At 51.0% G+C, this 27,824-nt stretch overlaps 1 protein-coding gene across 3 annotated transcripts; it reads right to left on the bottom strand.

The window, feature by feature from the left end:
• Positions 1 to 617: 617 nt before the first annotated feature.
• LOC104693306 (Golgi integral membrane protein 4-like) lies at positions 618 to 25,699 on the bottom strand. 3 transcript variants are annotated; one of them, XM_010405879.4, is made up of 14 exons: positions 21,620 to 24,091; positions 21,072 to 21,146; positions 19,841 to 19,890; positions 18,152 to 18,205; positions 14,252 to 14,402; positions 12,685 to 12,767; positions 11,374 to 11,523; positions 10,980 to 11,240; positions 10,263 to 10,420; positions 8,273 to 8,466; positions 8,056 to 8,123; positions 7,495 to 7,659; positions 6,198 to 6,269; positions 618 to 5,165 (listed from the first exon to the last, which is right to left on the bottom strand). In XM_010405879.4, the coding sequence occupies exons 4-14, from the start codon at positions 18,194 to 18,196 to the stop codon at positions 5,055 to 5,057; spliced, it is 1,458 nt and encodes a 485-aa protein (XP_010404181.1). In that variant the 5' UTR covers positions 18,197 to 18,205; positions 19,841 to 19,890; positions 21,072 to 21,146; positions 21,620 to 24,091; the 3' UTR covers positions 618 to 5,054. The 3 variants fall into 3 exon arrangements, with proteins under 3 accessions (XP_010404181.1, XP_010404178.1, XP_010404179.1); XM_010405876.4 differs by lacking the exon at positions 21,620 to 24,091 and adding an exon at positions 25,204 to 25,695 and having other exon boundaries at positions 1,434 to 5,165; XM_010405877.3 differs by lacking the exon at positions 21,620 to 24,091 and adding an exon at positions 25,204 to 25,699 and having other exon boundaries at positions 5,048 to 5,165; positions 6,185 to 6,269.
• Positions 25,700 to 27,824: the final 2,125 nt, after the last annotated feature.

Below are 27,824 nucleotides of genomic sequence, written 5' to 3'. Positions count from 1 at the left end.
AAGGGCCAGCACGGGGGATGCTGAGACTCTGAAAGGGTTGGTACAGGGATGCTCAGACCCCACAAGGGCCAGCACGGGGGATGCTGAAACTCTGAAAGGGTCGGTACAGGGATGCTCAGACCCCACAAGGGCCGGCGCGGGGGATGCTGAGACTCTGAAAGGGTTGGTACAGGGATGCTCAGACCCCACAAGGGCCAGCACGGGGGATGCTGAGACCCCTCCATCCCTCCCCCGGCGCTTGGGGGGGACTGCTCAGTCCAGTCTTGCTCGAGTTGCAGATTTCATTCCACACCAAAAAATGCGGTTTGTTGTTTTTTTTTTTAATTTACATTTATTTCAAATTTTAATTAATTTTAAATTGGTCCGTAGTTTTGATCTGGTTTTACATAGGATCCTGCTTTAATTTTTATAGCAGAACAGAAGCATTTGTCTATATTTAACCTGTAAAACACAATAATTCTCACGTCACGTGGTTAAAACCCTCAGAAATGTGCCTTTGGATGGCCGGGAGGTGCCTCTGTCCCCGGGGGCTGACACCAGCAGGACTTCGGTCCACGGCAGGGCTGGGGAAGGTGACAGAGCTCCCCTTCAACTGACGCAAACCTTGTTCAAAGAAATGGAGCTTACACGCCTTTTATTTTATTTTTTAAATAGTGATAACCGCACACCCAGCCTGCTTTAACCTCTTGGCTTTGGGAATTCAGATAAACCCGGCAAGGATGTAAGACAGGGAGAAAGACACGAGACCCTCCCAGGAGGTCAGCTGAGAGCAGGGATAACTCTGGGTCTTAGTGCACACCCTGAGACAGAAGGAACAAGGATACTCCTCTTCCTGCTGCTTCCCCCAAATGCCATTTCCTCCCTCTGCAGCAGGACCAGCCCTCCATCCATCCCTGGATGCGGAGCCAGCAGCTGATTTTGCAGCACAGGAGGAGACAGCAGTGCTCCATCCCAGCACTACACCGTAATTAATGTTCTCTGAACGACCATGAGAGAGGTACACGAGAGTATTGAGTTGTCTAAATGTGGAAAGAAAAGAGCCCTAATGAAGCAATAATAAAAATACAGGCTTAAACAGTGTTTGGAGATCCTTTGAGCTGTTAAATTGGTAAAAGTTGCTTTAAGTCCTTTGTTTTCTGAGTAGCAGGGAAAAAAAGCGACATTTCTTTTTGTTTGTTTTGATCAGGTTTTACATAGAGTTGTGTTCCAGATTTTATAGCAAAACATAGGCATTTGTCTATATTTAACTTGTAAAATAGAATAATTAACATATTACTTTGTCAGACCCTCAGAAATGTGCCTAAACACACTGCTGTAGTTCTTCAATGTGTTACCTATTTGGAAACACAAGATCTGCAGCTTACTGTGTATGTTTCCTTTAAAAACAAAATTTTAATTGTCTTATGTAAGTCGAAAATACACCAAAAATAAGATCCCGAGGCCTATTTTTATTGCATAGCCTAAACAAACCCAAACCCAAACCATGCATGGAAGGTGATGCTTGCATATACACAAAGTGTAATTTGCAGCAGTGTGGAATTTGTGTCAGTAATTTTGCCTTCTGCTGCGTTGAACATGAATGGTCTGACATCAGGACACCTTCTCCTGCTGGATTTTTCAAGTGTCTGGTTCCTAAGGAAATCTTTAAGTAATTTCAATTTAATTTAATTTCGATTTTCAATTAATTTCAATTTAATTTAAGTAATACAAAGTACGTTGCAAGTTGTTTCCACATCTAGTTTTAAACTGGATTTAATGGGAGTGTCTCCTACCCTATGGAAAGTTGCCAGAAATCTCTTTTGATACCAAGAGGGACCAATGGGAATCAATAAAAAAATAGGATCAGCATAGAAAAGGAAGCTGAAGGTGGGGTTATGGCTTGGAAAAGACTCGGTTATTGGAGCAGGAAGAGGTGCTGTGCTGCTGAAGGCACTTCTTGGCAAATTTACGTGTGGAATTCCAGCCAGGATGCAAAACTGGAGACCTGATGGCCCTTCCTGAGAAATGTGAGCGTGTTCAGGAAGTGGCTGAAGCCAAACCAAGCAAGTTTTTCCTCCTTCAAAGTTTGTGTCCTTCTCCTGACAGCGATGAAGAGCAGATTGTACTCCAGAGCTGTCATCGTTTCCATCTCCAGGGAAGAGATCTGGCAGCAGTCTCTGTGGTAGCTTGTGATTAACAACTCACTCTGAGTTCTGGTGGGAGATCCAAGGGTCTGGAGCGTGGTGCAGGGAAGGAAAATGGTTGGCACAGCAGTGAAGACCCTGAACCCATCAAGAAATTCATAACACTACAGGTTAACTACACCTTCTGCTGCACTTTTGGCCTTGCACTCTGTCTCTGAGCAAAAACCCAATTCTGTATGCCAGAGCCAAGCAAGTCCACATGCTTTGGCTTGGTCAGCCTGCCTCTGCTGGCTTCATGTGAATCCTTTGTCTCATTGTTTGCTCTCTTAGCAATCCATCTGTTTCCTGAGACCTTGTTCCGTGCCCCAGTCTGCAGTAAAACTCAGCCTGGCCTTTCCATGTCATCGCTTCAACATTCTGCTGCTCAGGCCAAACCCTGTGATCTGCTTTAGACATTGAACCCCCAGCAGCATCCTAGATTGCTTTACAGGCCTCCAGACAGACCCAGCACCACGGGGTTTTGGCTTTTCTGGTTCTCCTCCACTGGGTTTGTTGTCTCTTCTTAGAGGAAACAGGGAACGAGTATTAAAACAGGGGCGACTCCCTATGGGCCAGGCAACAAAGCCCTGACAACCTACAGCTCACAATTTATGCAACACTCTGCTAATTTTAGTCTCAGATATGGCCAGGGCAGACAATCCCCAGGGCAGAGATGCTTGCTCTCAGCTAAGGGCAGCATATGACATATGGTTCCTAAAGCATCCTCCAAGCTTCGCATTCAGGGCTGAGTTGCCACAGTTCCCTCCAAGTCATAACTTTGAGGATTACTCATCCTAGACATGCAAACGCAGAGAATCTGCCTCCTAATTTAGATTATCCTGCAGCCTGAATCAGTGAGCAGCCTCACCCCCACCGGGCTTCTATTTCCAGTGCTTGATTCACTCCCAGTGAGGGCTGAACCTCCCTGCTCTGGCAGTGCCAGGCTAAGGGAGAGCCGTGAATGAGAGGAGCAGGCAGGGAGAGCTGTGCTGAGCACAGCTGGGGCAGCCTGGGCACGGAGCTTTGGCACTGGGGCCACGCCTGTGTGGTCAGGGATGCTGCTCTGACCTGGGAAACAACAGCATCTCAGCAGCCCAGCTGGGAATGAGAGGCAGTTTTGATCAGGATGCTCTGAAGCAGTAACTGCAACCACAGCTGATGTGCTGTGAGTGTGCTATTTATAGAGGAGCCTTGCCTCACACAGCAGGGCTGCCAGGAGAAAGCACTAACGCAGCATTAACCATCTCAGGGCATTTTGGATATCTTAAACCCCACCAGAGTTTTGCAGGGAGCTCCTTGCTGGGCTCGATGAGCAGCTCTGGCACTTGGTTAAAAGATAATTTCCTAAACTCTGGCACCTTGCCTTATTCTGCTCCACTCTACCCTGGAGTTGGAGTTGCACAGCTGATTGTACTGGTAAGAAACACAAGCAGAATCAAAACAAAGAACAAAAAAGTCCTATGGAATGTAAATTTCAAGCTCCATTACAACCAGTGGAAGAAAAACTAATCAATGCTGTCAGAATGAAAAAGGCTGAGCTTATTGGGAAATAAATACTGTTTTTCCCAGTGTCTAAAAGTGCTTGCAAAATATGCCACAAACAAGGGATTAAAAAGAGCCCAACTAATTCAAACAGAGAACAAAGATGCTCTGATTTTTTACCAGGTGATGACATTCAGCCACAAGCTGTGTTTGATGAGTGAGGTTCCAGAGTCTGAGATTTCCAACGTGGTGATGAGGAAGCAGGAGACAGCTCAGACACAGGGTCTGGCACAGGGCAGGGGGTGTGACAGCTCTGCCCTGTTCTTATCACTTAAAACAGGTCCTGGGCTTTGACATATCGTGATTAAGCCCATTCTCCTTTCATTTTAAATTCCACCTGACTGTTCCTTCTTTCTCCCTGAGGTCAGGTAAGATGTCTTTTGGAGGGCAAGTAAAGTACCACAAGTTTCAATCTACTGCATCAGCACAAGAAACACCCAACTTGCCAATTAAAAAGGAGCAAAATTTATCTCAGTTCCCAGTCAAACACTGGGAGACTGGAAATAAGCCAAGTAGGTTGGAACTGCATTCGTTGGGCTGCAAATATTCCTTCTTTCCCGTTTCTTGGTGTGGCTGTCCCTGTCTTAGGGCTGTCTTAGCTCAGGCCATCCCTCACCTCCAGGGGCCCAGGACATCAGGGTTCCATGGCAACAGCATTCCATGGGGACACTCCGAGCCCAGCAGGACTGTCACAGCTCAAAGCCAAGGAAAGGAGAACTCTACAAGGATCTGCTCCGAGTCTCTGGAGGGTCTCTGCACCAGGGAGGGGGTCCAGGTGTTCACATCACACACACACACGCTGCTGGCCATGGCTGGTGCTCTTGCACAGCTCCAGACAAAGAGCAGGAAACTTCTTCTGATTCCCTCCCCACCCTACTCAGAGGGGAGCAAAGGGTGTGTGTTAAAGAAACACTTCTGAGTAAAGTAATTTATGAAGACAGATTCTTTTGTATTAGAGATCAGTCGAGTGAGTCCAGGGACCAGCTCAGGCACCCCTCCGCTACCCAGGGGGGTGAAAGACACCCCCCAAAACCCACCAAAGAAACCCTCTCCAGCTTCGAAAGGGGATGTGAAAAACAAGAGGGTAGAGAACACAGTAAATCAAAAAGTGCTTCCAAGAAAAGCAGCAGGATAAGATCATTCCCAGTCTGAGAGCGCTCCCAATCGCCCGGGGAGGCAGCGGCAGCCCCACACCGAGATGGAATTCTGGTCTGCAAACCCCCTGCAAGGGCCTGCAGACAGTTTCCTCCTCCTGCCTTTGTTCTGGGCAGTGTTTAATACAGGAGCCAGTTCCCAGGAGGAGTTCCCATCCCCTCGTTCCTGCAGTATCCCGTTTTCCTTCAGCAGCTTTCAGAAGTAGTCATCCTTCTTGCCACCAGCTCCCTGCATTCCCACACGGTCCCTCTGCTCTTGGACAAGCTCCAGGTCATCGTTGTCATCCACCTCACCTCCATGATCCTCCTGGGGGCACAGGGAACAGCCAGGAAGGAAAAATCAGCAAGGGAGACCCTAAATGAGAGCACACCATGCTGCTCCCGAGCACAGCTGTCCCACCAAAGCAGCCCAGCTTTGGAAACCTGGGAAAACAGGGAAGAATCCACCTCTGCCAGGGACCTTCAGGTGTCACTGGCAGGACACAGAGGTGTTGCCATGATCAGCCAGGGTGTTTTAAGCACATTTAATATCCTGGCAGTACAATGCAACTTTGATGTCTCAGCCTGTTGCCTCTGCTGCATGAGGAGCTGATAGGAGGAGCTGATAGGAGGAGCTGATATGAGTGGCAGATATCCTCCATCCACCACGTTTAAAACGTGTCACAAACCCCACCCATGATGTGCAGCAGCCAGCACAGCCTCCATGGATGCTTTTAGCTCCAGCCATCCAGTGTAGACACCTACAAGAGGCCTGGATTCACACAGGGGAAGGAGACCTGACACCACCTCTGCTCTGCCCACCCCTTATTTCCCCACTCCCTTCATTCCCAGCGGGCAGCCCAAACCTTTCACTCCTCAGCAATCCTGATGAAACTGCAGAAAAAACCCTCAGGAGCCACTCACAAAGGGCAGGGAGAGAATGAATGAGGCTGGAAGAGGATTCATTTCTATCTCTGTGAGCCAGAAGGCACCAGGGTGATCCTCTCTAGCCCGTGCTTGAAGAAACACATTGAGCTGGCCTTGCTGCACTGGCACAGCCTGCGATTCCTCCTGCAATTCCTCCTGTAATTCCTCCCAGTTGCTGCTTGGGAAGTATCCCACAGCTGAGCTGCTGCAGGTGGATGCAGACCGAAAGGAGGATGGGACACAGGGCACAAAGGGTGCTCTGAACACTGGGAAAAGGGAGCAGTGGGCTCCAGGTTTGCTCTGGAGACCTCACTGAGCAGGCAGAGGCAGACCTGGAGTCCCTAAAAGCTGAGTCCTCCCCAGCTCCTGGCTGCCAACACACCCAGGTGACGCCACACCAGAGAGGGAAAGAGGAAGAACCTTGGTGTCGTACAATTTCTTGCTCCTGATCTTCTTGGTAGTCGTCCAATGGGTCTTCCCTGGGCTTGGCAGGTCTGCCAGCATCCTGAAAAACACAGCCAGACACAGTTGAGAGTGCCCCAGCCTGCTCCCATTCCCTGCCAGGGACACAGCTCCCTGGATCAGAGCCCCAGCTCTGGAAGTCTGGGCTGCACTGGGAATCAGGGGGAGCAGAGGGACAATCAGGCAACCCCAACTCCATTTACTTTCTTCACCCAGTCTCTTTTCCCACCTGCTGGCAGCTCCTTCCACTTGGAGAGGGAGGTCTCTCCTGCAGCAGGAGGGCCCTGGGGCTGTTGCCTCAAGCCCCACGACTCAGGGAAACTTTGAGGGTAGAGCTTTAGTGAGTACAGCACAGCCAGATCTGAAAGCCAGGTATTTATGCCACTAATTCTTTCCACATTTGCACCAATCTCAAGGAGGTGTTGCTCTGCTGGTGCCAGCATCTCTCTTCTATTTGATTTCATTGGCCTGGATTTCTTTTTTTCTTTCTTAATCCCACTATTAATCATGATTTTAGAGCCTGACAGATAAAACACTCCTTTTTTAAACGTTCAGCTGCTTGTCAAAACAAATGAACATTTCCCTGATGCAGAGTCTGGCTTCAGGCAGCAAGAAACACTTTGTTAAATAAATGGATTCCATCTGCAAGGAGGCAAACAAGGAGGCAGAGCTCTCACATGTTGTTGCTGCTGCCAGGAGCCTTGGACAGGGCTGCACTGACCAGCACCGAGCACAGACTCAGATTATTGTCTCTGGTTCTGGTCCCAAGGGCATGAAAAGTCCCAGCCCCTCTCCAGGAGCAGCTGGGAGTGAGCCATGCCCTATTCCACATCTCTCCAGCCATGAAGGTGTTGCAAATGCCAGGGGGGACTTAACAAGCAGAGAGGACGAGGCCAGAGCAAGCTCTGGCACTTGGTTAAAAGATAATTTCCTAAACTCTGGCACCTTGCCTTATTCTGCTCCACTCTACCCCGGAGTTGGAGTTGCACAGCTGATTGTAGTGGTAAGAAACACAAGCAGAATCAAAACAAAGAACCAAAAAGTCCTATGGAATGTAAATTTCAAGCTCCATTACAACCAGTGGAAGAAAAATTAGGTTGGTTTTGACCAACCTGCTAAAGAGCTTTCTCCTGCCTGCCACATCCTCCCAGTGGGATTATGGATCCATCCAGGAATATGATGTTTTCCTTTCAGTCCTTAAGCTCTCTGCCCACCCACCCACAGCTGGGCATCCCTCCCTGGCCCTGCTGGTTGTCCCAGTCAGTCACCTTTGGTGGCTTCTCCTTGGACTCTTCTTTGATGCTGGGCTCCTTGAACTTCTCCGAGCCTCCCACCTTCTCCTCAAAGTCGGGTCTCTCCAGCTCAGCCTCCTCAAACTCATCCTCACCTTGGTTATTGGGGTCCTGGGCAGGATCTGCAGCATCATCTGGCATCTGGACAAGAAAAGAAATACCTGGCAGGACATTCCCTCAGGAGGCAGAACAATCCCTTCCCCAGTGAGCAGGAGCACCGGCCTGGAGCACTTGGTTGCACCTCACCAAGCCTGTTTGTGTTTGTTCAAAAAATCCCCAAACCAGTCTTTGTTATCCCTCTGAATCCCTCCAGATCCAGGGAGTTTGGAGTTGCACATGATAGAAACTTCTGGGTCATTATTGATTTATTGGATTCTTATTCCAAGCCAGATGAAACACGGCAGCAGCCTTTTCACAGCCAGGCTGGAGCAGCCTGGGATCGTGGAGAGTGTCCCTGCCATGGCAGGGGGTGGGATGAGGGATTTTTAAGGTCCCTCCCAGAGCACTGAGTGGCTTTATGATGCTGTGGTTACTCACCATGGGCTCCTGGACAACAGCCTCTTTCTGTGAGTGCTCGTTCTCCTCCCTCTCGATCACTCCTGCATCTGCAAGGGACAGGGACAGGGACAGTCAGTGGGGTCTCCTTAAAGCCACTGCCACCAGTCTGGTGGTTTATCTCGACCTGCTTGAGGCAGCCAATGCTCTGTGAGTGTGTGCAGAGGAATTCAATGCCATGAATGAAACATTTCCATACCCATTTCCAGCTCCTCCTCATCCGCTCTCTCCTTCTCTACCCCCTGCTCTGGCCCTCTCCTCGGGCTGGGGGGCTGGGGGCTGCCCCTCTGCACCTCCTGCCCGGCCTTGGGGGCAAAGTGAAGGTTCTTGGGGTACCCATGGGCTTGTTCCTCGTCCATCTGGGCGTTCACCTTGCTAACGAGGTCCTTCCAGCTGCAACCAAACAGAACCCCCGGCCTCAGTACATGTTCCATAAAACCATTTCATAATGGCAAGCAGCGCAAAAAAATACTCCAACACATGCAGAAGTCTGGCTTAATTTAACTTCTTTTGGTCAAAACTAGCAGGTTGTATTAATTACAGTGATATCTGCTTGGAAAAGAACATTTAATATGGCACAGAGTACGAAATAAGTTCTGCTTTGTAAATACAATTTATGGTAGAACTCCCTTAATATTATTCATATGACAATGACATCCATGTAGCAGTAAACTCCAATTCTGAATAGATTCTTACTCCTGCCTCACACATACCCAAACACACACATCTAAGGGTTTAAAAACACCGAAACCACAAGTCTCCTTTATTGTCCCGACGTCATGGAAAATGAAGATGCTGCTAAAGTAAAATGAATGCTTCCCAAATAGCTCAATAGCCTTAGTCAGGGACAGCTTCAGAAGCAAAGAAGGGATGACATCCCAGTGGTAGGGACTCAAAAATAAGTGAAGCAAAACCTTTTAACCCCAGTAAGTTACAGCAGTTCCAAGCAGGATGACTGCTTGCTCCAGCCTGTCCTCTACATGAGATTTAAAAACCTATTTAAGACATTTCAGGTTTTAACTGATGGAAAGGACAAATGGCCTGAGCTTCAGCAGCTCTTTAAGCCAGCACACAAACTCTCCAGTGAGGAAAATCCCAACCCAGCCCTCAGCTCAGACTTCCCCATTATAAAACCATTAAAATGCCAGTTGGCCACCAGGAGCTCATCTGGAACCCGCTGGTCAGAGCCTCCCAGGGCAGCAGTTCCTGGCTGTGGGGCCCCTTTGTGCTCTGCTGCAGCCCCGTGTTGCTCTTGGCTCTGGCAGGGTTGGGTTGTGTGCTCCTTATCACAAATCTCAGCCCGTGTAAACAACAGCCTCCAGCTGCTCTGTAACTCCTCGGTGAGAGCTCCAGGAAAAGCAAAGCACACCAGACACCCCGGGGTCCCTGTTCTCCCCGAAATCCCTTGCCAAACAAATCAATATTTGCATTTTCTGCCTCACACGGTGACAGGAACCTGGCTGGGCTCTGCATGGTGAGGAAAGGCCATTCTGCCATCACAACCCTCACCTTCAGTCACAGCCACACCCGGCCCTGCCTGCAGCAACCACAACATCCCCAGAGCTGTTCCAGCTGTGTCCCTGCAGATGTGATTTATCCCAGCACTTTGGGGAGGACGTGGCCAGTTAAAGAAATAAGCAAAGCACAGTCTCTGCCCTCGAAAGGGCACAGGTTAAGTGAACAGACAAAAATAGAAGGGAAGAAAGGGCAGGATCAGGCTGAGTCTAGAATGAAATCCAGAAGTTTCCTCTACAGATAAAACAGAAATGAAATCCTGTTTGCTCCAATAAACTGAACAGACACGACCTGCACACACTCAGGGGATAAATAAATTAAAGGAGTAACTTTTTTCACTATTTTCAGAGTCACTTTTTGGATTGTGGCCAGACTTTGATTTATTGCAGCCTCAGAGAGACATTTTCTTCCTTTTGCAGAACAGAGCAGTCTCCTGCCAGTGCTGCTGAGACAATAAACAGCTTCCCCTGTGCCTGCACAGCATCCACTGGATCCTGGGCCCTGACCAGACTCCCAGGAATTCCACCAATACCAGTAACACACCAAAAAAAAGCTGTTCCTCCAACATCTTTCAAACAGACCCACAATAAACACAAGGAGAGAGAGACCTGGGATGTTCCTGTTTGGTACCTTCACCCCGAACGCTGAGACTGGAAGAGTTTTGTGTCACCAACCTTTGCATTTGCACCTGTCTGTTCCCTGCTGAGTGGTGGCTGTCCAGCATAGGAGGTTTTTCTGCTGGAGAGGGCTGTCTTGGGCCGGCCAGGGACAGCCCAGGAGCCTGGCTCTCCTCGTGGCTTCGCACCTGGATGCGCATCACCATCTTCACGTCCTGCAGAGGAGACACAAGGATACACCTGGGATATCAAATACCCCCAAATCTGGACAGGTTTATGGGCCAGAAAATCCTTTATCAAAGAACAAACATTCTGAAATGATCCCAAAGAAATCAACAGTCCTGCCCACCCTGCAGTAGAAGACTCCTCCTTAACACAGCCAAAAAGGAATCATTCAGATCCTACGTGACCCGGGCTTGTATGGGGTAGGTGAATCTCCAGGAAAAGAGGAACAACAAAACTACCTTAAAACACCCCCACACATTGACATTACTGTAATTAAAGCCCAGCCACACTGCAATTATTGTCTTTTTTTAGAGATTTGCAGTCCATAACTCCCTCTCAACCACCCCAGGAAGGCTGGGAGGGGGGGGCTGCCGTGATGATTTACTCTTTGCACACTTCACAGAAGAACCCCTGAGCCTGGCTGTGAAACCACCAGCTCCTCAGCGTGTTAAACCTGAGGCCAGCACCACCCACACTCACAGCACCACAAATCCCAGAACTCTGAGCTCTTCACAAGCCAAGACCACACAAAACCAGTGCGGAACCTACTGGGTTCCCGTTGGGCAGGCTGTTCATGGTGCGGGTGAACCTGACCACGTGGCCGTCCCCGTGCCGCGCTGGCCAGGCTGGCACGGCCTCTGGCAGCGAGTTGGCATCGTGTGCTGGGGCTGGCTGGGTGAAGGGCACCTGTGGCTGTGGCCTGGGGCCGTCGTGGCTGTGGGATCCCTGCCCCGCCGGCTGCTGAGCGCCAGGCGCCGCGGAGGGCAGCGCGTTCCCGGCCGGACGGTTCTCCTGGCTGGCCTGGAAAGCCTGCAAGGAAGGAAGGAAGGAAGGAAGGAAGGACAAGAGTGAATTCTCAGCTGGAGGGAGCTGGGATGGTTATTTTAAAGCCCCAGGAGCCCTGCAGAATGCTGCTCCCTGGGTTTTCCTGGGAATACCACACCTTCTGCCTCCCCGGCTGCAGCTGGCTGCTGGCTGGCACCAGGGGCTGCTGCCCCTTCCCACCTCCTCCTCCTCCTCCTCCTCCTCCTCCTCTCAAGCCTGGCATCTTCTGGAGAGCTTCCTTGAGCTGCCTGAACTCTTCCATCTGGGCCTGAAGGGGGGAGAAGGACACGGAGAAACCTCACACAGGATTAAACATCTCCCTGCTGGCAAGAGCCACTCTTTGGCAGAGGTACATTCTAAAGAAAATCTGTATTTTATCCATATGAAAGGTTGGAGAAAATCCACGACCATTAATGACAAACCCAGATTTCCCTCCAGATTTCATGGATATTCTGCATTTCCCCTTTGTGAAGTGCTGAGCTGTTGCACTGATCCTTTTCCTGATGCTGTTCAGTGCAGGAGCCATGGATTAACTCCTGCCTTGGCACACGGATTGTATCCTGGCACTCCTGGCCTCCCTCTCCTCCTGTACCTCCAGGTCACCTCATTTCCTTCCAGTGGAGGCATTTCCCCCTGGATGTGCTCATCCCAGCAGGGCTGACAATAATTGGCATAATCCTTCCTGACAATCCAATTTACTTTGCAAGACAAAGGAAAATCGATTCTCCTGGACTGGGTAAGCAAATGCAACCCTCCTCTCTCTCCTGCAGCTTCTTTCATTCATCCCCAACCCTGAAAAGTAGGGCTTGAAAAAGCCAAAAGCCACTCAGGAAAACCTCCTCATTTCCACCCTGGTTATTTATAGGAAATTGAGGGGGGAGACCTTTTCATGTGCTGGAAATGGACCAAATTAGGGACTTGGCAGAGTGGGAAAACTTCCAAGCAGCAAGCAAAGTTTAGCAGGAAATTAATTCCTGAGCAGGCTCTGTTGATTTCAGTTCTTCCCTCTGAAATATGACCTTAAAATTAACATTAAAATCCAAATAAACACCAACAAAACCCCTCAGCAAAGCAAACATAAAAGGAACAAGGAAAAGGCAGCCAAGAAGAGTTCCTGGGATATGAACTCATTGGAAACTTCCAGTCAGGACAAACCAGATGGAGGCAAAACTTGTACCCATCAATTCACCATCACTTGGAAGTATTTGGGATGTGGGGAGGCATTCCAGGGCTGGGAATTCAGGGACTTTGGGCAGCAAACTTGTATTTTCAGCTGCTGGGACAGATTCCAGGCTGGAGAATTTTACAGAGTGGATCTACACTCCCAACACCTCCCAGCACTGTTTCAGGCAACTCACCACCCTGGAACACAGCTGGTGGCAGGATTTACTGTTTAGAGAATATTGGAATGCAGAGCCCAGGTGGTTACCTGGGCATTGAGGAGCTGGGTGTGAACCTCCTGGTGGGCCTTCCTGAGGAGCTTGCTCTCTTCTCTGAGTTTAAACACCGTGTCTGCAGGAGGAGAAGAAGAAATTTCCTTAAAAGAGGGATTTTTTCAAGTGTAGCATCTCCCTTTCTCACCACAAATTCCTCTTCACCTCACAGATCCCTCCAAGCCCAGCAATTACAAACCTGCTCATCATTCCTTCCAGCACTCCCAGGAATTCCTTCTCTCCAGACTCTTTCCTAACTCCTGCTCTCAGCTCAGGCTCTCACTCTGTTTGCCACAGGAGTCAGATAATTTGGGTTTTTACTCCACTTCCCCCTTGTAGATGAAGAGAAGGGGGAGCAGGGAGTCACTGCCCCTTCCTGGAGGAACTGGAAGCTTAAGGAAGAACCCCAAGAGGGATGTGCCAGCTCTGCTGAGCTCACAGATTCCCTCCTGCTGCACAGAGAAGCTGCCTCTTGATGGTACCAACCAAAAAAAAACCCCATGACCCACTTGGAGAAAATAATCATGGGACAGTTCTGTCCTCAGGCATGTTTATTCCTGGGCTTTTAAGGAACAGTTGTGCCTTGCAGCCTCCAGGTTGGGCTTTTTCAAGCTCTTTGCACACTCCTGAGTGCTTCAGCTGCAGAGCATGCGATGTGCCGGGGTTTGGATGTCACCGTGTACCCTCGGATGGAAAGGAAAGGCTGTGTCCCAAAATGCCAGCCTTATTTTGGATCCTGGATCTCTCAGAATATCCCCAGAGCAGGATGAACTGGGGTTTCTCTGCACTATGGGCTGGGATGGGAATTTTTCCATGACTGCAATAGGATGAATTGCACACAAGGCTCAAAATTACAGATATTTCTGATTACAGGGGGTTTCTTTTCTTTGTATTCAGCCCTGAGAGAACACATTTCACCTCTGAGGTTGGGTGCTGTGCTCTTGCCTTGCAGTGAAGATTGACATCAAACTGAGAATGGAGCTCTCACTAGCAAAAACCCCTCCATCCCACTCTAACAATGTGCATTTCAGGAAGAGAGACAATCAAATATTTAGGTTTCACTTATTTGTCCTCAATTTCCCCCCTTCCAACCCAAAAGCTCATCAGATATTACACTGGGCTTTGCTGAGCAGAGGAAAAAACCCAAACACACAGGAGCAGATTTTGATGTTCCAGACCTCATCAAGTAAGAACAGATGCAAACCTTAAAAGCCCCACAATGTAATTAAACAGCAGAATAAATAAAAACCACTCTTTGGGAATTAAAGGGATCAGCATTGCCTACAACACTTGCACTATTAAATTGCATTTTACAGACCTGCACCATTAATTACAAAAAGTGTGTTTCATTTTGCTCCCAAGCTCCAATGCCAGAATTTGCAGGATTTATTCCTGCACCACCACCTGAGGCAGGACAATGCTCCAGCTGAGGCCAAGACACTGCACATTGTCCCACAGAATTGTTCCTGGGAGTGTTTTTGGGGGCCTGCAGAGGAATCTCTGCCCTCTCTTGATCCCAGTCCTTCCCCTGCCTGGTGTTTTCTCAGTTTTTATCACCCTCACCCTGCAGGTTGGTGACCTCGCTGTCCTTCTCCTGCTGCAGCTGGGCAAATTTCTGGCTGTGGGTCTCCAGGCTCTTGCGGTGTTCCAGTTTCAGGCTGTTGTGCTGCAGCTGCAGGTCCAGCAGCTGCTTCTTGACATCGTCGTGCTGGTTCTGGGGAGGAGAAGAAGGGACAGAGTCAGAACAAGAGGAGTGATTTAGCTATTGCCAAGCGTGTGTTTAATGAGTTGCTTGAGGGGGCAGCCAGAAATCCCAGGTACAATCAAACACTCTCTGTGCTCGGTGGTCCAGGGGAAGATGTGAAATGCCAACTAAATTCCACTTTGGGAAGAGGTTTTGGGGGTCTCCTTGGAGGCAGAATTGGTGACAAGTCCCTTTCTGGGACAGAGTCAGGAGCTGCACCTGCTCCTCCCTGCAGGAATCCATCGCAGTGCAGGCCTTGACATCTGCTGGTATCAAACCACATCCCTGTGGAACACAAATCCAAGGGCTTTCCCAGAGATCCCAGACATCTGAAGGACATTCCCTGCTCCTTGCCATGGAGCACCAGCACACTGCAGGATGGGAATTGTCACCTTTGAACAGGGACAGGGTCTAATTCCCGTGACCCTCCTCAGGGGTTGGACACACACCTGGACACCCAGCGGTTTTCCCTCTGCTTGCTTTGCTTCCCAACAGCCTGGAAGTTCTCCCAGCCACTCCTCAGAGCTGCTACAACAGGAGGGGAGAGCTTGTGCAGGGATCCTCTGGCAGAACCCGGGGAGAGCCCATGTTCCCCACAGCACCCCAGGGCTCGCAGGCATCCGGTTCCAGGGTAACGAGACTCTCACAAGTCCATGGACTATTCCAAGCAGGCCAAGGATTCACCAGATAAAAGTGGGCTGGAAAGCTGCTCTCTTCTCCCCTCCCCTCTTGCAGAGCCCGGGAACAAACCACACAGAAACATCCTTTTGCTGGGACCCGCTGAACCAGAAATCACCTCCTTTTATTTTGTTACCATGGTAACCCAGAGATTCCTTCCACATCCAGTTTGTCAACACCAATTATGTATGCAGATTGACTGGCTCTCAGGTGAACCCTGGCCCTGCCACACAATCCCTCCTCAGGACTCAGGCAGCCATTTCAATCAGGCTTCCGGGGAGGGAAAAAAAATACAAATCTTGTTTTAAAAACCCCAAACCTCTAAATGCTATCGATGCTCGTGTTTATCTCCAGGAAAACAAAGTGTCTGTGGCCCAGGCATCCCCCCTGAAGCAATTATCCTCCACTTAAAGAGATGTAGCTGTGCTCCAAAAATACAGGCAGTGCAGAGGAAAGATGGAGGGGTCCCAGAGACAGAACAGAGACAAGAATGTCAGGTTAATCAGATCACAAGATCCAGAGGCAAAATAAAGAGAACTGGAGACTCCTGCTTTGGCTTTCAAAGGTACTTAGAGCTCTCATCAGAGCCCCTAGCAGAAAGCACTGCAGAGGAACCCCTTCCCTAAAATCATTTTGATACCAAACACATTGGAAGCCACAGCATTAGCAAGGAAGATTGATTTAAACAAGAAACTCTTGTGAAGTTCAAGGAATTTTAAGTCCTCATCAGCTCAGGCCAATTAATTTCTAAGCCACATTCTGCCTGCAAGGTGATGTGCATAATTAGTGTCCCCAGATTGCTCCCAGGCAGGAAGAAGGGGGGAAATATTCGTCCTCTGACAGCAGCAGGAGGCTGGGGAAGGAGAGAAGTGGGGAGCATCCCCACTCCCAGCTGCTTTCTGAGGCTGTCTGGGACCAGAGTGTGCAAACTCCAGGAGGAATCCAAAGGTGCTGCTGCAGGAGCTGCAGGCAGGAGGTCTGGAACACCCCACGTGGGATTGCTTTTCAGAGAATTCAATTATCTGCGAGCCTGACTGAGTCAGTCCCACCAAGGCCAGGTATCCTGAGGAACCCAGGAACCTCCCATGTCCACCTGAGTGAGAATATTCCCTTCCCCAGCTCACAGTTCTGCTGTTTTACTCAGTCAAGCAGCAGCTGCAGGACACAGCCCATGGATGTTGTGTAAATGATGTTTAGTGCAGCTGGGGTGAGGGATGAGATGCTGTCCTGGCATTTCTGGGTCCCTCACAATGCAAAACAGGGAAATCATATCATTCCCAAGGCAGCTCATGTCCCAAAAATCAGGAGATCTTGCACTCAGCTGGAAGGATTCAGAGCAGCAACTTCTCTCATCATTAAACAGCAGAGAGTGCCCAGGATGTTTCAAATCTCTCTCCCCAAGGGAGAAATGATCAGGTGAAAAAGGCAATAACAGCACCTCAAACCCAGCTATTTCTGCCCTGATTTAACTTTGTGGACAGCAACTGGACAAAGTACACTCAATAAGCTGGATGTTTAACCCACAAGCAGAGGAAGGCCACACCTCATTTTTCATGCTCCAGCAGCTTCAGGAAGTCCATGTCAGAATTCCTTGGCCTGCTGCAGGGAATGCCAGGATGCCTCCTGCAGTGATGGCAGCAAAGCATTTTCATCTCCACTCATGAGGAAGAAAGGACTTGGAGGAGAAAGCCCGGCCCCAGCAGGAACCCAGACACAGGCAACGACTCCAGCTGCTATTTTTGGGCAAAGTCAAGCCCCTCACCCCTCTGTGCCAGCTCCAGATGTGGATCAGCCACCGAGGGAGGACTCCAGCACAGAGCAGGGTGGCAGCAGTGGCCAGGAACACCACAGCCAGATGTGCTGGTGTGGCTTCATGGAACCCTTTGGTCACATTTGGGACCTCCAGCTCACTTGCTTCTGTTCAGCATGACGTGTCCCATTTCCTAGGTGATGACATTCCTGGCAGCAATCTTCCTCCTGAGCAAGCCAGCTCCACTGGGAAGCATTTTTGCCTGGGCCCCAGTGCCAGAAGTGTTACCCACAGCCTCATAATGAGCAGAAACTGGGCTAAAAACTGCCTTTTCAGCCTGAGTGGGGGGGGGATTTGAAATCTCCCACAGTCCCAAGGGCTGGTTTTGTCTTTCAGCAGCTGTGAATGTAGTTTTAAAAAATAGATGGTTGGGTTTTTTTTTCTTTTTCCCACCCCTTCAATAAAAGGAAGCAAGAGAAAGGGAGCCAGGACAAAAAAGCTCTGAGTGTCCCCTTGAGAGAAGCAAAGCAGAGCATTCTGCTCAGCCTGCAGTTGCTATGAAGAGGAATGTTGCTATTGCAGAGCGTTCCCAGAATCCACAGAGCTGGAGAATACCCAAGAGACAGAACTGTACTTCCCTTTTCCCCCAAGTTTGAATCCAAAAGCCAGGCAGCTGGAGGTCCAGCTCAGCTCAGGAAATCCAGCCCAGAGGTGCTCAGGGCTGCTGGAACTCAGCCCTCTTTCTCCATCCCGGAGTTAAATTAGCATTTCACTGCCAAGGCTCGGACTAAAAACGTTTTAAAAAACCACCCCAGCAGCCTCCAGTTGAGCTGTTCCAACAAAAGCAAAATTGAACATCAAGATATGCTTCAGGTAGAGCACGTGATAAGCTATAAAATGGTATAAAACTCTATAAAATTCTATAAAATGCTACAAAATTCTATAAAATGCTATGAAACACTATAAGCTGCCCTGCTCTGAGCCTTTTCCACGGGCTGGAATATTTTGTACGAGCCCAAAGGGCAAGTTCCAATGAATAAACCCATTTTCACACCGAGAGACCCAGAGAAAACAGCAAAACCCCGTGTGATAAAAGTGCACAAAGGCTCCCATTGACACGAGGTGTAGGTGAAAGCTGTAACCTGAGACAGAACAAACAGGGAACTGCCCTGGACCTGAGCAGTCAGGAAGGAATGTGGATCAACAGGGATCTCGTCCCTCAGTGCAGGAATCCCTCAGTTCTTCCTGGGAGTCTCCATCCCTTAAAACACAGCAGACAGACCTCCCTTACCTTCAGGATCTTGTGCTGGGAACTGAGGGCCCCATATCTGTTCATGGAGTCTTGCTGGGGAGAAAAAGATCCAAACAGTGCCATTAGAGTCCAGAAAAATCCACAGCAGGGAGAAAAACCACGCAGAACCTGCCCAAATCCCTGCTGGCCCTTCACACCCATGGGCAGGGCCTGGGACAAGCCCACCATGAGGACGAGCAGAGCTTGCAAGGCTGGAAAAGAACCTTTTTGAAGAACCTTTTCAAAGAACCTTTTCAAAGAACCTTTTAAAAGAACCTTTCCAAAGAACCTTTTTGAAGAACCTTTTCAAAGAACCTTTTCAAAGAACCTTCCCAAAGAACTTTTTCCAAGCAACCTATCCAGCAGCTCATTGACTGCATGTTTAATTCACATTTAGAGTGGGTTTCCCCAGCCTTCAGCCCCTTATCCAGGCCAGGCCTGGTGCTGAAGGAGCTTTGCACAGTAAATCCCCTTCCCTGAAGGCTGAGCTCTCCTGGCAGCAGCTGAGGGGGAGGCAGAGAAAGCAGCAGAGCTCAGGCTGTCGCCCACACACAGAAATTGCACCGTTTCCACAAAAAATGGATCACTAGGCAATGGAGTGAGCCTCGGGCAAACTCTGTAACCAGGCACAGCAGCCAAACTGAGCTCAGCTGGCACAAAGCAGCAGAGGAGAGGGATTCACCCCTCCAGAGGGGTCTGCACCAGCCCAACAGCTCAGCTCATGCCCCATTAAGTGTCACCTCCTTCCTCTGTGTCCCCGTTTTTCACCCCAGCACCATCATCCCCTCACACTGGGTGTGCATCACCCAAAGGCTTTGTCCCCAGGGCAGCAGTGGCACCTGAGAGGGGACAGCCCCAGTACAGGCAGGTTCACAAACATCTGCTGGGATCTGGGTTTGGGCACTTCAGAGCAAAGTGAAGCAGCACCATGAAGAGCAAATGAAGCACCACGGGACTGCCACTACAGTCCCCACTTCAATGTGATAAATACCCCATAAATCCTCACTACAGTCTGAAATATCCCCAGCAAACAAGCCCAGATTGCAAAGGACTTGCCCACCATTCAAAAATTCAGACATTTTTCTGTCACAGGCTGACATTCACTCCCAGAGGAGTGGGCTAAAAGTGATTCCCCTTCTCCAGCATCTCATCCCCAGATGCTCTGGTAAAAGGAATAAACCCAGCCTGATAACTTGAGTGAATGTGACAGACTGTATCCCAGGGATGCATTTCTTCCCAGCCCTCACTGAAGAGTCCTTTTCCCTGCTGAGTGGGAAGTCCACAGGCTGGTGAAAATCATCTGACAATCCCTGGAGACAGAAAACAATGGATATGCTTTCCCCAGCACCCCCATGGCCTTTCTTGCCCTTGTTCCCCTTGGTGAGCCTTGCACTCAGCCTTCCCAGGCCTCTTCTGTCCCATGGAGCAGCAGTTCCCCTGCCACACCAGGAGCTGGGAGTCGTCTCCTCGGCTGTCACACGTGGGAGAACAGGCAGAACAGCTCCAGCCCTTTCCCTGAGATGGAGTAAATCCTCACACACTCCTTGAGCAGAGGAGTCAGCCAAAGTTCAGCCTGTATCATGCACACACGGAGCCTTCCCTGCCTTCCAGTGGCCTCACGACCCTGGTGGCACCAGAAAAAAATATTTCCCATTGTTCCACAGACACCCTGGGATAAGCCACACCTACCTTCTCCTTGTTGAGAGCTTCCTGAGCTTCTAACTTGTACACTAAAAAATCTAGAAATGGGAGAAAAGGAGACGATTTAATGAGCTGGAATTTCACAAGGATCTGGTTTGTATTTTGGAGGGGAGGGGGAAGGAAGAAGGAACTCAGCCCCTTGCTGAGCAAAAGGCTGTAAGTCAATAAGCTGGAATGCAGATGCTGCTGGGAGATCATTCCATGCCCTTGGGAAGGTGGGAGTATTTTCCATGAGAGCTGTCCACCCAAATGTCCTTCCTTTCCCATTCCACAGGCGAGTGCATTGGTGATTTCCTACTTGAGCACACAAACAGCTGCAGCTTGATGTCAAGGAAGCTGAAAAACTTTCTGAGGTGCTCTGAAACAAGAGATGACTCTGGAAAAGGGGAACCAAAGCTGTGAGACCCAAACTCATGTGCTGATCTCATCTCTGCCACCTCCTTAAAACAGGAAGGTCCCACGACAAGGTAACGTGTATTAGGGTGCTCCATTTCCTCACCAAATTAATTAAAGAGGCAGCACAGAAATGCAGCTTCTGCCTCAGCCAGGCAGCCACAGAGCTGCAGCCAAACCTGGATGCTGGATCCAGCACCCAGAAGCACAGAGCATGCCCGAGTGAGGAGCAGGGGTGTTACCCCACACACCACTGTTAAAGATAAAACCCAAGTTCTTAAGTTGCCAACAACAATCTGGTGCAGAGGGGCCTGACACCCAAGCACAGCACTCTGCTGAAAGGCACATGAGTTCATCTGTTGGCTTTCTGCTTCCTGCTGTGTTTCATGGTCTTAAAATCCCCTGCATGTTTGTTTCTCCTTCCGTGCATCAGCTCTGAAGGGTCTGACAGTCTGCATTGTCCACCGTGGAGGGCAGTGATGCTGATAGCACTGAGCACTCGTAGAGCTCAGCATCTTCAGCTCACTTCTGGGAGAAAGCTGACATCTTTCCAAGGAAAAAGCACAGACCAGTGCCAGGTTTAGTCAGCACTTGAAACACCACGACAGGGGGAGTGTTACTCACAGATTGGCCTGAGGACAAGTGTAGGAGTGGAGAGAACAGAGCCCACCTGCCAGCACCCTCTGCCCATGGGCACCGGACACGCCACTTCCACTTCACTGTTCCCAAATTCCACTGAGTGACAGCCACACTGAGGCAGGAGGGGCTTTGGGGACAGCTGGGGGTTTGCCTGGCCACTGCTGTGCCACCCATGCCAGGGACTCACCTTCCTTTGTCTTCTTGTGCTCGCCTCGCTCCTTCTGCAGGGACCGCTCCAGCCGGGACCTGTGCTCGTACACCACTGTGGAAGCAGCGAGAGGCAGAGCATGACAAAAACCTCAAATTTATCCCCACAGATTTTTTTTTCCCACATATTTATTCTCCTGCCTGGAGAAGGGAGAGAACATTTGGGCTGCAGACCATGGGTGTTCCTGATAAAACACACCAGTCTCACCCACAAATTGTGAGTATTTGCACTCAGGTTTTGCTTTGGAGCCCAAGCTGTGATGCCCAGGAGATGTTTTAGTGGTCAGTGGCTAAACTGGGTTTTTGTGGGCCAAGTCCCTGCCAGACTCAAGCAGCCAGAATCCCCTGTTCTGTAAAGGCATGAGCACCATGCAGGAGAGATGTTTTCCCCCTTCTACAACCCACTGGCCCTCAGTGCAGAAGAGAGATTTTTTTTCCCCTTCCACAACCCAGCCCACTGAGAAAAACTGAACCAAGCAGCCCATTACACACAAAACAGCTCGAGAACAGAGAGGGCTGAGCAGCCACCTGACAAATGGAAGTGTCAGAGGAGCCTCCTGATGGATGGTGGCTTGAATCCGCTCCGATGTGTGAGTGCCACCACGCTCAGCTCCAACAGGCTCCTCATCCCTCAGATGGGCCAGGATGGCACTGGGCAGCACTCAGAGGGAGAGGTGATGAAAGAAACCTTCCAGAGCCCAGATCCCAGCAGAGCCAAGACCTTTGGGGGCAAATCGTGCTGTAACACACGGTGTCCAGGAAAATGAACCGAGTGGGGAGATGTCTGCGTGCATGAAACCAGTGCTGATCCATTCCCTGCTGAAATCTTGAATGAGCCCATGCTCTCACTCCAAGTGGGTCTGTGGAGCCTGCCAGCCCCTCTCAGGTCATGCTGGAGCAGCAAATTCCTCTGTCCCTTCTGACCTCCCTCAAGAGGCAGGAAGGGGCAGTGCCACGGCTGAGCCAGGCTATCTCCTTCCTTATCTTTGTTAACATCCCAGTGATGAAGATGCTTCCCCTGGGCTGGGCCACTCCACTCGGACTTTGATATTGTCCAAAGCATTCCAGCAGTGGTTCCAACCTGGAGGGATATCTCTGCAGCTGTCCAAGTGTCTCCTCCATGACAGCTGTATTTTTAGGAACACTTTTCCCAGCAGACTGCTCAGATGTCACCCTGAGGGCTTCCCCAGCTGAGCACGCCATGGGTCGTGTGTGCTTCTCCACTCCGTGCTAGAAAGCCTTGTCCAAAGGAATTGTCAGCTTGAGAACATCAGCCACTTCCCAGAGGATTTGGGAGCCCTGGGCACTCACTTTCCGACTTTCTCACATCTGACTTTCTTGCATTCTTATCTAGCAGAGCTCCTGAGGGCAAGGCTTTGATGTGATGGGAGCTTCCCACCACCAATGGGAAGCATCTGTAGCAATGGGCTGTGCTAACACCCACAGCCACAGATCCTGACATCCCAGAGCAGGGGAGGCTTCAGGGACAGCTCCGGATCACTGGCTGTTCATTCAGGATTTTACAACACAAAATCTGGCTCTCCCTGACCCTGTTTTTAAAAGTCAGATAAACTGAAGCAACCTCTAATGACTTGAAAAGAAAGTTTTAATCTCTCCTGCCATTCCTGCAGGTCCCCAGAGCCCAGAGCAAGTGGGTTCAGCTTTACACAGAGCAGGGAGTCAGCACTGCACACAGCAGTGTCTCAACTCTTGGGGGTGTCCAGGGCCAGGAGTTGGACTTTGATGATCCCAGTGGGTCCCTTCCAGCTCAGGATAATCCAAATTCTCTGACTCTATCCTCATCTCTGTGGTGAGACACAGCAACAACTCAAACGACCAAACTGGCACCGCACAGTTCGGAGGCCAGGGAGCCAGGAAATCTTTAACAATTTGCTTTTACAAGAGAGAATGGAGGGTGGTCAGTGTCTAAATCCGGGCTGGAATCCAGCCAGGACTCGGCTCTAAAGCACCGTCACCTGCTGCCAAAGGAGCTGCCAAAACAATGAAATCCCCTGCTGAAAAGGCAGGACCAGGTGCAGAAGAAGACACAGGAATTAAAGTCATGCAACAAGTGCAGGGACAAAGCCCAGAGCCCCAGGTTTGTCCCCAGAGCCCTGCAGGGAGCAGACACAGCACCAGAGCCACGGCCCCGTGTGCCAGACACCTCTGTACTGCGAGACTCCCATGAGCATCGCTCCCATCCGCCACTTGCCAGGCTTCTCCCGGCAGCCAAACCCAAAAAGAAGCCTTGCCTTTGTTAAAATTGTTGGACAAGTGAGTGTCTTCTCAAAATAAAGAAGGGTAGCCATGGCAACAACTGTATTTAGGATTGGGAGGACTGACGGGGGTTAGAAACCCCAGCAACAGGCTGCAGCTCTGCCATTGACACATATTTGGGTGGAAAAAACATGAGCTTGGCTCAGTTGTTGGCCTGTTGTTCCCAAAACTGGGGTTCTCTGAGGCTACCACTGTCATCCTCTGGAGAAGCAGCCCCTCTCTCCAAGAGGAGCAGAGATGCTGACACAAAAGAGAGGAAAGTGGGTTAACTTCTGCCCTGCCGGTCTCTGCACATCCCAAACTCGGGATGCAGGTGGAAATTGAGCTGGGACTGAGCTGCAGGTGTTTGATTGCCTCGTGCAGTGAGGAAAGATGGAACCAAACCATAAGATAATAGCGCTGAACACACTTTAGATCAATCCCCAAGGCTGACCGGGCTTTGTTTCGTGGGGTGGAACACACAGCCAGCCTCCCGCACTCTGCCGACAGGAACACACAGCCCCGGGCACCAGCAGCCCCGGCGGGATGCTCCATTTGCATCACAGCACTGCACGCAGAACCACCGGGAGAGGATTTAACCCTAAAAGGCATAAACGTTGAGTCACAGAATGCCCCAGCAATACAGGCTGTAGGATGTATCCACGGAGGTCACGACAGATCCCCTGTGTTTGATTTTAGCCGGGGAAGAGCTCCCATATAAACACTGTGATCTAAACTGGCTCTTTGGGGGGGGGGGGGAGGGGGGGAGGGGGGAGAAAGGGTGAAATTAATCTCTTGACCTTGAGTAGAACAGTATTTTGACCACATGGATTTGGGCACTCCAGAGGCAGCCCGTCCTCCAGCATTACACACCCGAGTGCTGGCTACCCCGAGGGGATTCCCACCAAACCTCTCCACGGGGAGCTCAGCAAATCCCTCCGGAGGCTCCAAATCCTGTGACAGCTGCTGGAAACGTCGCCTTGGCAGACACAGTAAGGCTGGAATGATAGGCTAGACAAAGGAGATAAGAGTTCAGCGGTGGAGTAACCGCGTGTCCTCAGCCTTCCCTGCCGACATCTCCCCGTGGGCTAAAATCCCATTTTCCCACAGTGAGGCATTTATGTAAGGAGGACAAACGAGGGGAGAAAGGGGGAGGAGGAATCCACACGCTGTGTTTGCCTTCCGGTCTCCGGCAGCTCCTGCCAGAGGAGCCAAGTGCTGGTCAGCGGGATCAGAAAAGCCAATTCTTTCTCCTCCTCCTCCTCCTCCCCTCTTCTTAGGGAGCTAAAAATCTGCAGCATCCATCAGCCCCAAAAATGCTGGCAAGACTTTTCTAGCCCCGGATCAACCTCTTGAGAACGAGGTGGGTTTATCGCCTTGCAAAGGCAACGGGCAGCAGACTGTGACAACAAACTTTAGTGAAAGATCCCTTCCCTCCCTGCTCACTTCCACACGGGGCAGAGAGCGGAGCCGCATCTCAGAGCCTGCCCGAGCAGCCCCTGCGTTTCTCCTGCTTCACATTTAGCGTGACGGGGGTTTAGATTTGCAGCCAAAGGCAGAAGAAATGGAATAGACGTGACGCAGCTGAGCTCTCCGATCCAACACGCTCCGATCCCCCTTTGCTGCGACTCAAGGCTGTTCTAATTCCAGACAGCCAAAGGCGGGGGGGGAGGGAGAAGGAAACAGGCGCAGCATCTTTAAAGGCAAGAAGAGCCTTTAAAGTCCCCAGGGCACCCTGCGTGTGGCTGGGCAGCAAAGCCAGCGGCAGGTAACGCTGCGAGGGAGAGAAGTTGGGGCAGGATGTGCACACACACACACACACACCCCCGGAGACACATGCAGAGCGGGTCACTCACCTTGGAGCTGGGCTGACAGCGCTTCCTGCTGCTGTTTGTATTTCTGCGCCAGCGCTTCGGCGTTCCGCACCTTCTGCTGCAAGTGGTTGTAGAGGAAAACTCCGGAGCCCAGGCACGCCACGGTGAGCAGGCAGAAGCCGGTCTGCAGCAGCCCCTTCTGCCTCCTCGAGCACATCCCGGTGCCCATGGCGGGGCCGGAGCGCGGTGATGCGGCGCTGCCTCGCCGGCGCTGCTAAAGCATCTGATTATTTTCGCCCAACAGCTCCTTTCCTCCGCAAACTCGCGGATCCCTCCGGAAGATGCGGTCGCAGGCTCGCCTTCGCTCCCTGCCAGCGCTCGGAGCGGCGGGAGAGGCTCCTGCCGGGCTCTATTCCTCGCTGTCCATCGGGACGCGGCGCAGCCCCGGGCCGGTGTCCGAGCGGAGCCGCCGCATCCTCCAGCGGCCGGGGGGGCTGCGGGGCGAGGGCAGCCGGCGGAGGGCACCGAGCAGGAGCAGCAGGAGGAGGAGGAAAACTTTTGCTTCCCATGTGCTGCGGCGGAGAGGGGGGGGGGGCGGGAAGGGGGTACCGCCGCCTTTGGCTCTTCCCACCTCCCCCGCTGGAGCAGCGACCGGAAAAAAATAACCCGGCGAGAAGAGGAGAAGCCCTCGGGCCCCCTCCCCGCGGCTTCCCCCGCCGGCAGCTCCGGGAGGAAGCGGCGGCACCGGGGCCGGGACACCGGCCAGGAACGCGGCGGCGGCGGCATCCGGGCTGCGGCGGCGGAGAGTCCGCCCTCGGCGGCGGGAGGAGCTGCGGGGACCGGGGGGGACACAGGGGGACCGGGGGGACCGGGGGGACCGGAGTGCCCCGAGCCCCGCCGCCCCCCGAGGGCTCCCGGCATCACCTGGAGCCCCCTCGTCCGTGTGTTCCCTGCCCTGCTCCAAACGAGCTGACAAAGTCACAGCCGCGGCTCCCCGCACCTGTTGCTGACCGGGGATGGATGAAGGACACGGGAATGGATTAACCGGGAGAGCATCCTCACATGAGTTGTTTAAAACCTAAAAGCTGTGGTTTCTCCTCGGGAAAACAGGAGCTGATAAAGGCAGGAAGGCGGCACGAGGAGAAGGGTGTGAGTTTGGCTTTTTCCGAGTGGTTCTCCTTGGAAGGGACATTAAAGCTCATTCCATTACTCTGCCATGGGCAGGGACACCTCCCACTGTCCTGGGTTGCTCCAAGCCCCATCCAACCTGGCCTTGGACACTTCCAGGGATGGGGGATTCCAAGGTGTTCTGGCCATGCCCTCCACGTGGGCTCTTCTCTTCTAGCAGAGTCCAGCTTGTTTTACCCAGGTGTGTGATGGATGAACAAGGTGACCTTTAAAGGTCCCTTCCAACCCAAACCATTCCATGATTTTGTACCTCATGGGATAGATGAAGCTCCTGGAGCCTTGCCTGGGTTTTGAGCTCAGATCTATGCAAGACCCTCGGGTTTATAATGAAACTTCTCTGCGCCAACAGCCTGACTGTTAGGCTGGCTCATCCCTTATCTGAGCTCACACGGATATTTCTTCGGGAATTCTGCCAAGTTCCATCTTTCAGGCACCTGGGGAATAAACAACAATCACAACAGTTCTTCAGCAGCAATTCCCCTCTAAGAACCCTGCGTGGTGGTTTCAGAAATGTTCATCAAATGAGCTTTACAGCACTGCTGGGAATTAGCTGAGTGGCACTTCTGTCACCCTCATCTGTCGATGGGAAAACTGAGGCACAGTGTTCCTGTAAGGTTAGGATTCATCCAAGGTAACCTTCTTTATGGCAGGATTTTTTTCCCCCAAGCATTTTAAGTGGATTTGGTGGATTTGCTCTGCCAGACCTTGGGTGAGACTCAGCCTGCTGGAAATGGGGTGATTTGGCTGACGGTCCTGGCTCTGGGTACAGCTTCCACTAAACATTACAGGCTTTCCTTAATGAATTAACTGATTATTCCAGCTCTTTCTGAAAACCAGAATAGCACTGATGGGATGTTTCATGCAGCCTTTGTCTGCCATGGATCATGTGCATGCAGGACCAGGGATAACCTCATTCCTGATTCCCAGATATTCAGTTCAAGACACTCCACCTACTCTTGGTACCAGACAGATTTTCTGTCCAACTGTGTCTTTACACAAATGCCCAGCCCTGGGGGTTGCTGAATGCTCCAGCATCTCTTCAGGCTGTTTGTCAGGAGCTGGAATGTCTTTTGTCTGCATCCTGAGGACTGAGCAGGCAGCCCGTGGGATGAGGGGTTTCAGTCCCAGTTTTGCCTCTGTTCAGCACATTCTTCTTTTTCTTTTTCCCCCCCTCCTGCACTCATTAATTACTTCCTCATGTGCTGGTCCCTGCCTGAGAAACACTGGGAGTTTTTGAGGTTTTTGACAGAGAGGAGTCTGGAAAAGGTTAAAATCTGGATTAGGGAATGTTTATCTGAGCAAGATTTGATTGATGGAATTTCTGTGAGCAAGCACTTTACTTTTGTAATAAAGACCTTCACTCCTGCAATAAACTCAGGTTTAGATTTAACCCCGTATTTCTGCACCAGGCCTAGGGCCAAATGAACAGTACAGTCCCAGTGAGAGCCAAAGGCTTTGCCTCTCGCTCCTGCTTT

The sequence above is a fragment of the Corvus cornix genome, chromosome 21, assembly GCF_000738735.6.
Source record: "Corvus cornix cornix isolate S_Up_H32 chromosome 21, ASM73873v5, whole genome shotgun sequence".
NCBI lineage: Eukaryota > Metazoa > Chordata > Aves > Passeriformes > Corvidae > Corvus > Corvus cornix.
Note: the sequence above shows the minus strand (reverse complement) of the source record. Positions and strands in the feature narration are given on the sequence as shown.

Coding starts and splice junctions, on each gene's coding strand:
- LOC104693306 (XM_010405876.4), bottom strand. CDS start 25,390: ATGGGCACCGGGATGTGCTCGAGGAGGCAGAAGGGGCTGCTGCAGACC. Junction 7,660..8,055: donor CTGTTGTCCAGGAGCCCATG/GTGAGTAACCAC, acceptor TTTCTTGTCCAG/ATGCCAGATGATGCTGCAGA. Junction 5,166..6,197: donor AAGATCAGGAGCAAGAAATT/GTACGACACCAA, acceptor CTGTGCCCCCAG/GAGGATCATGGAGGTGAGGT.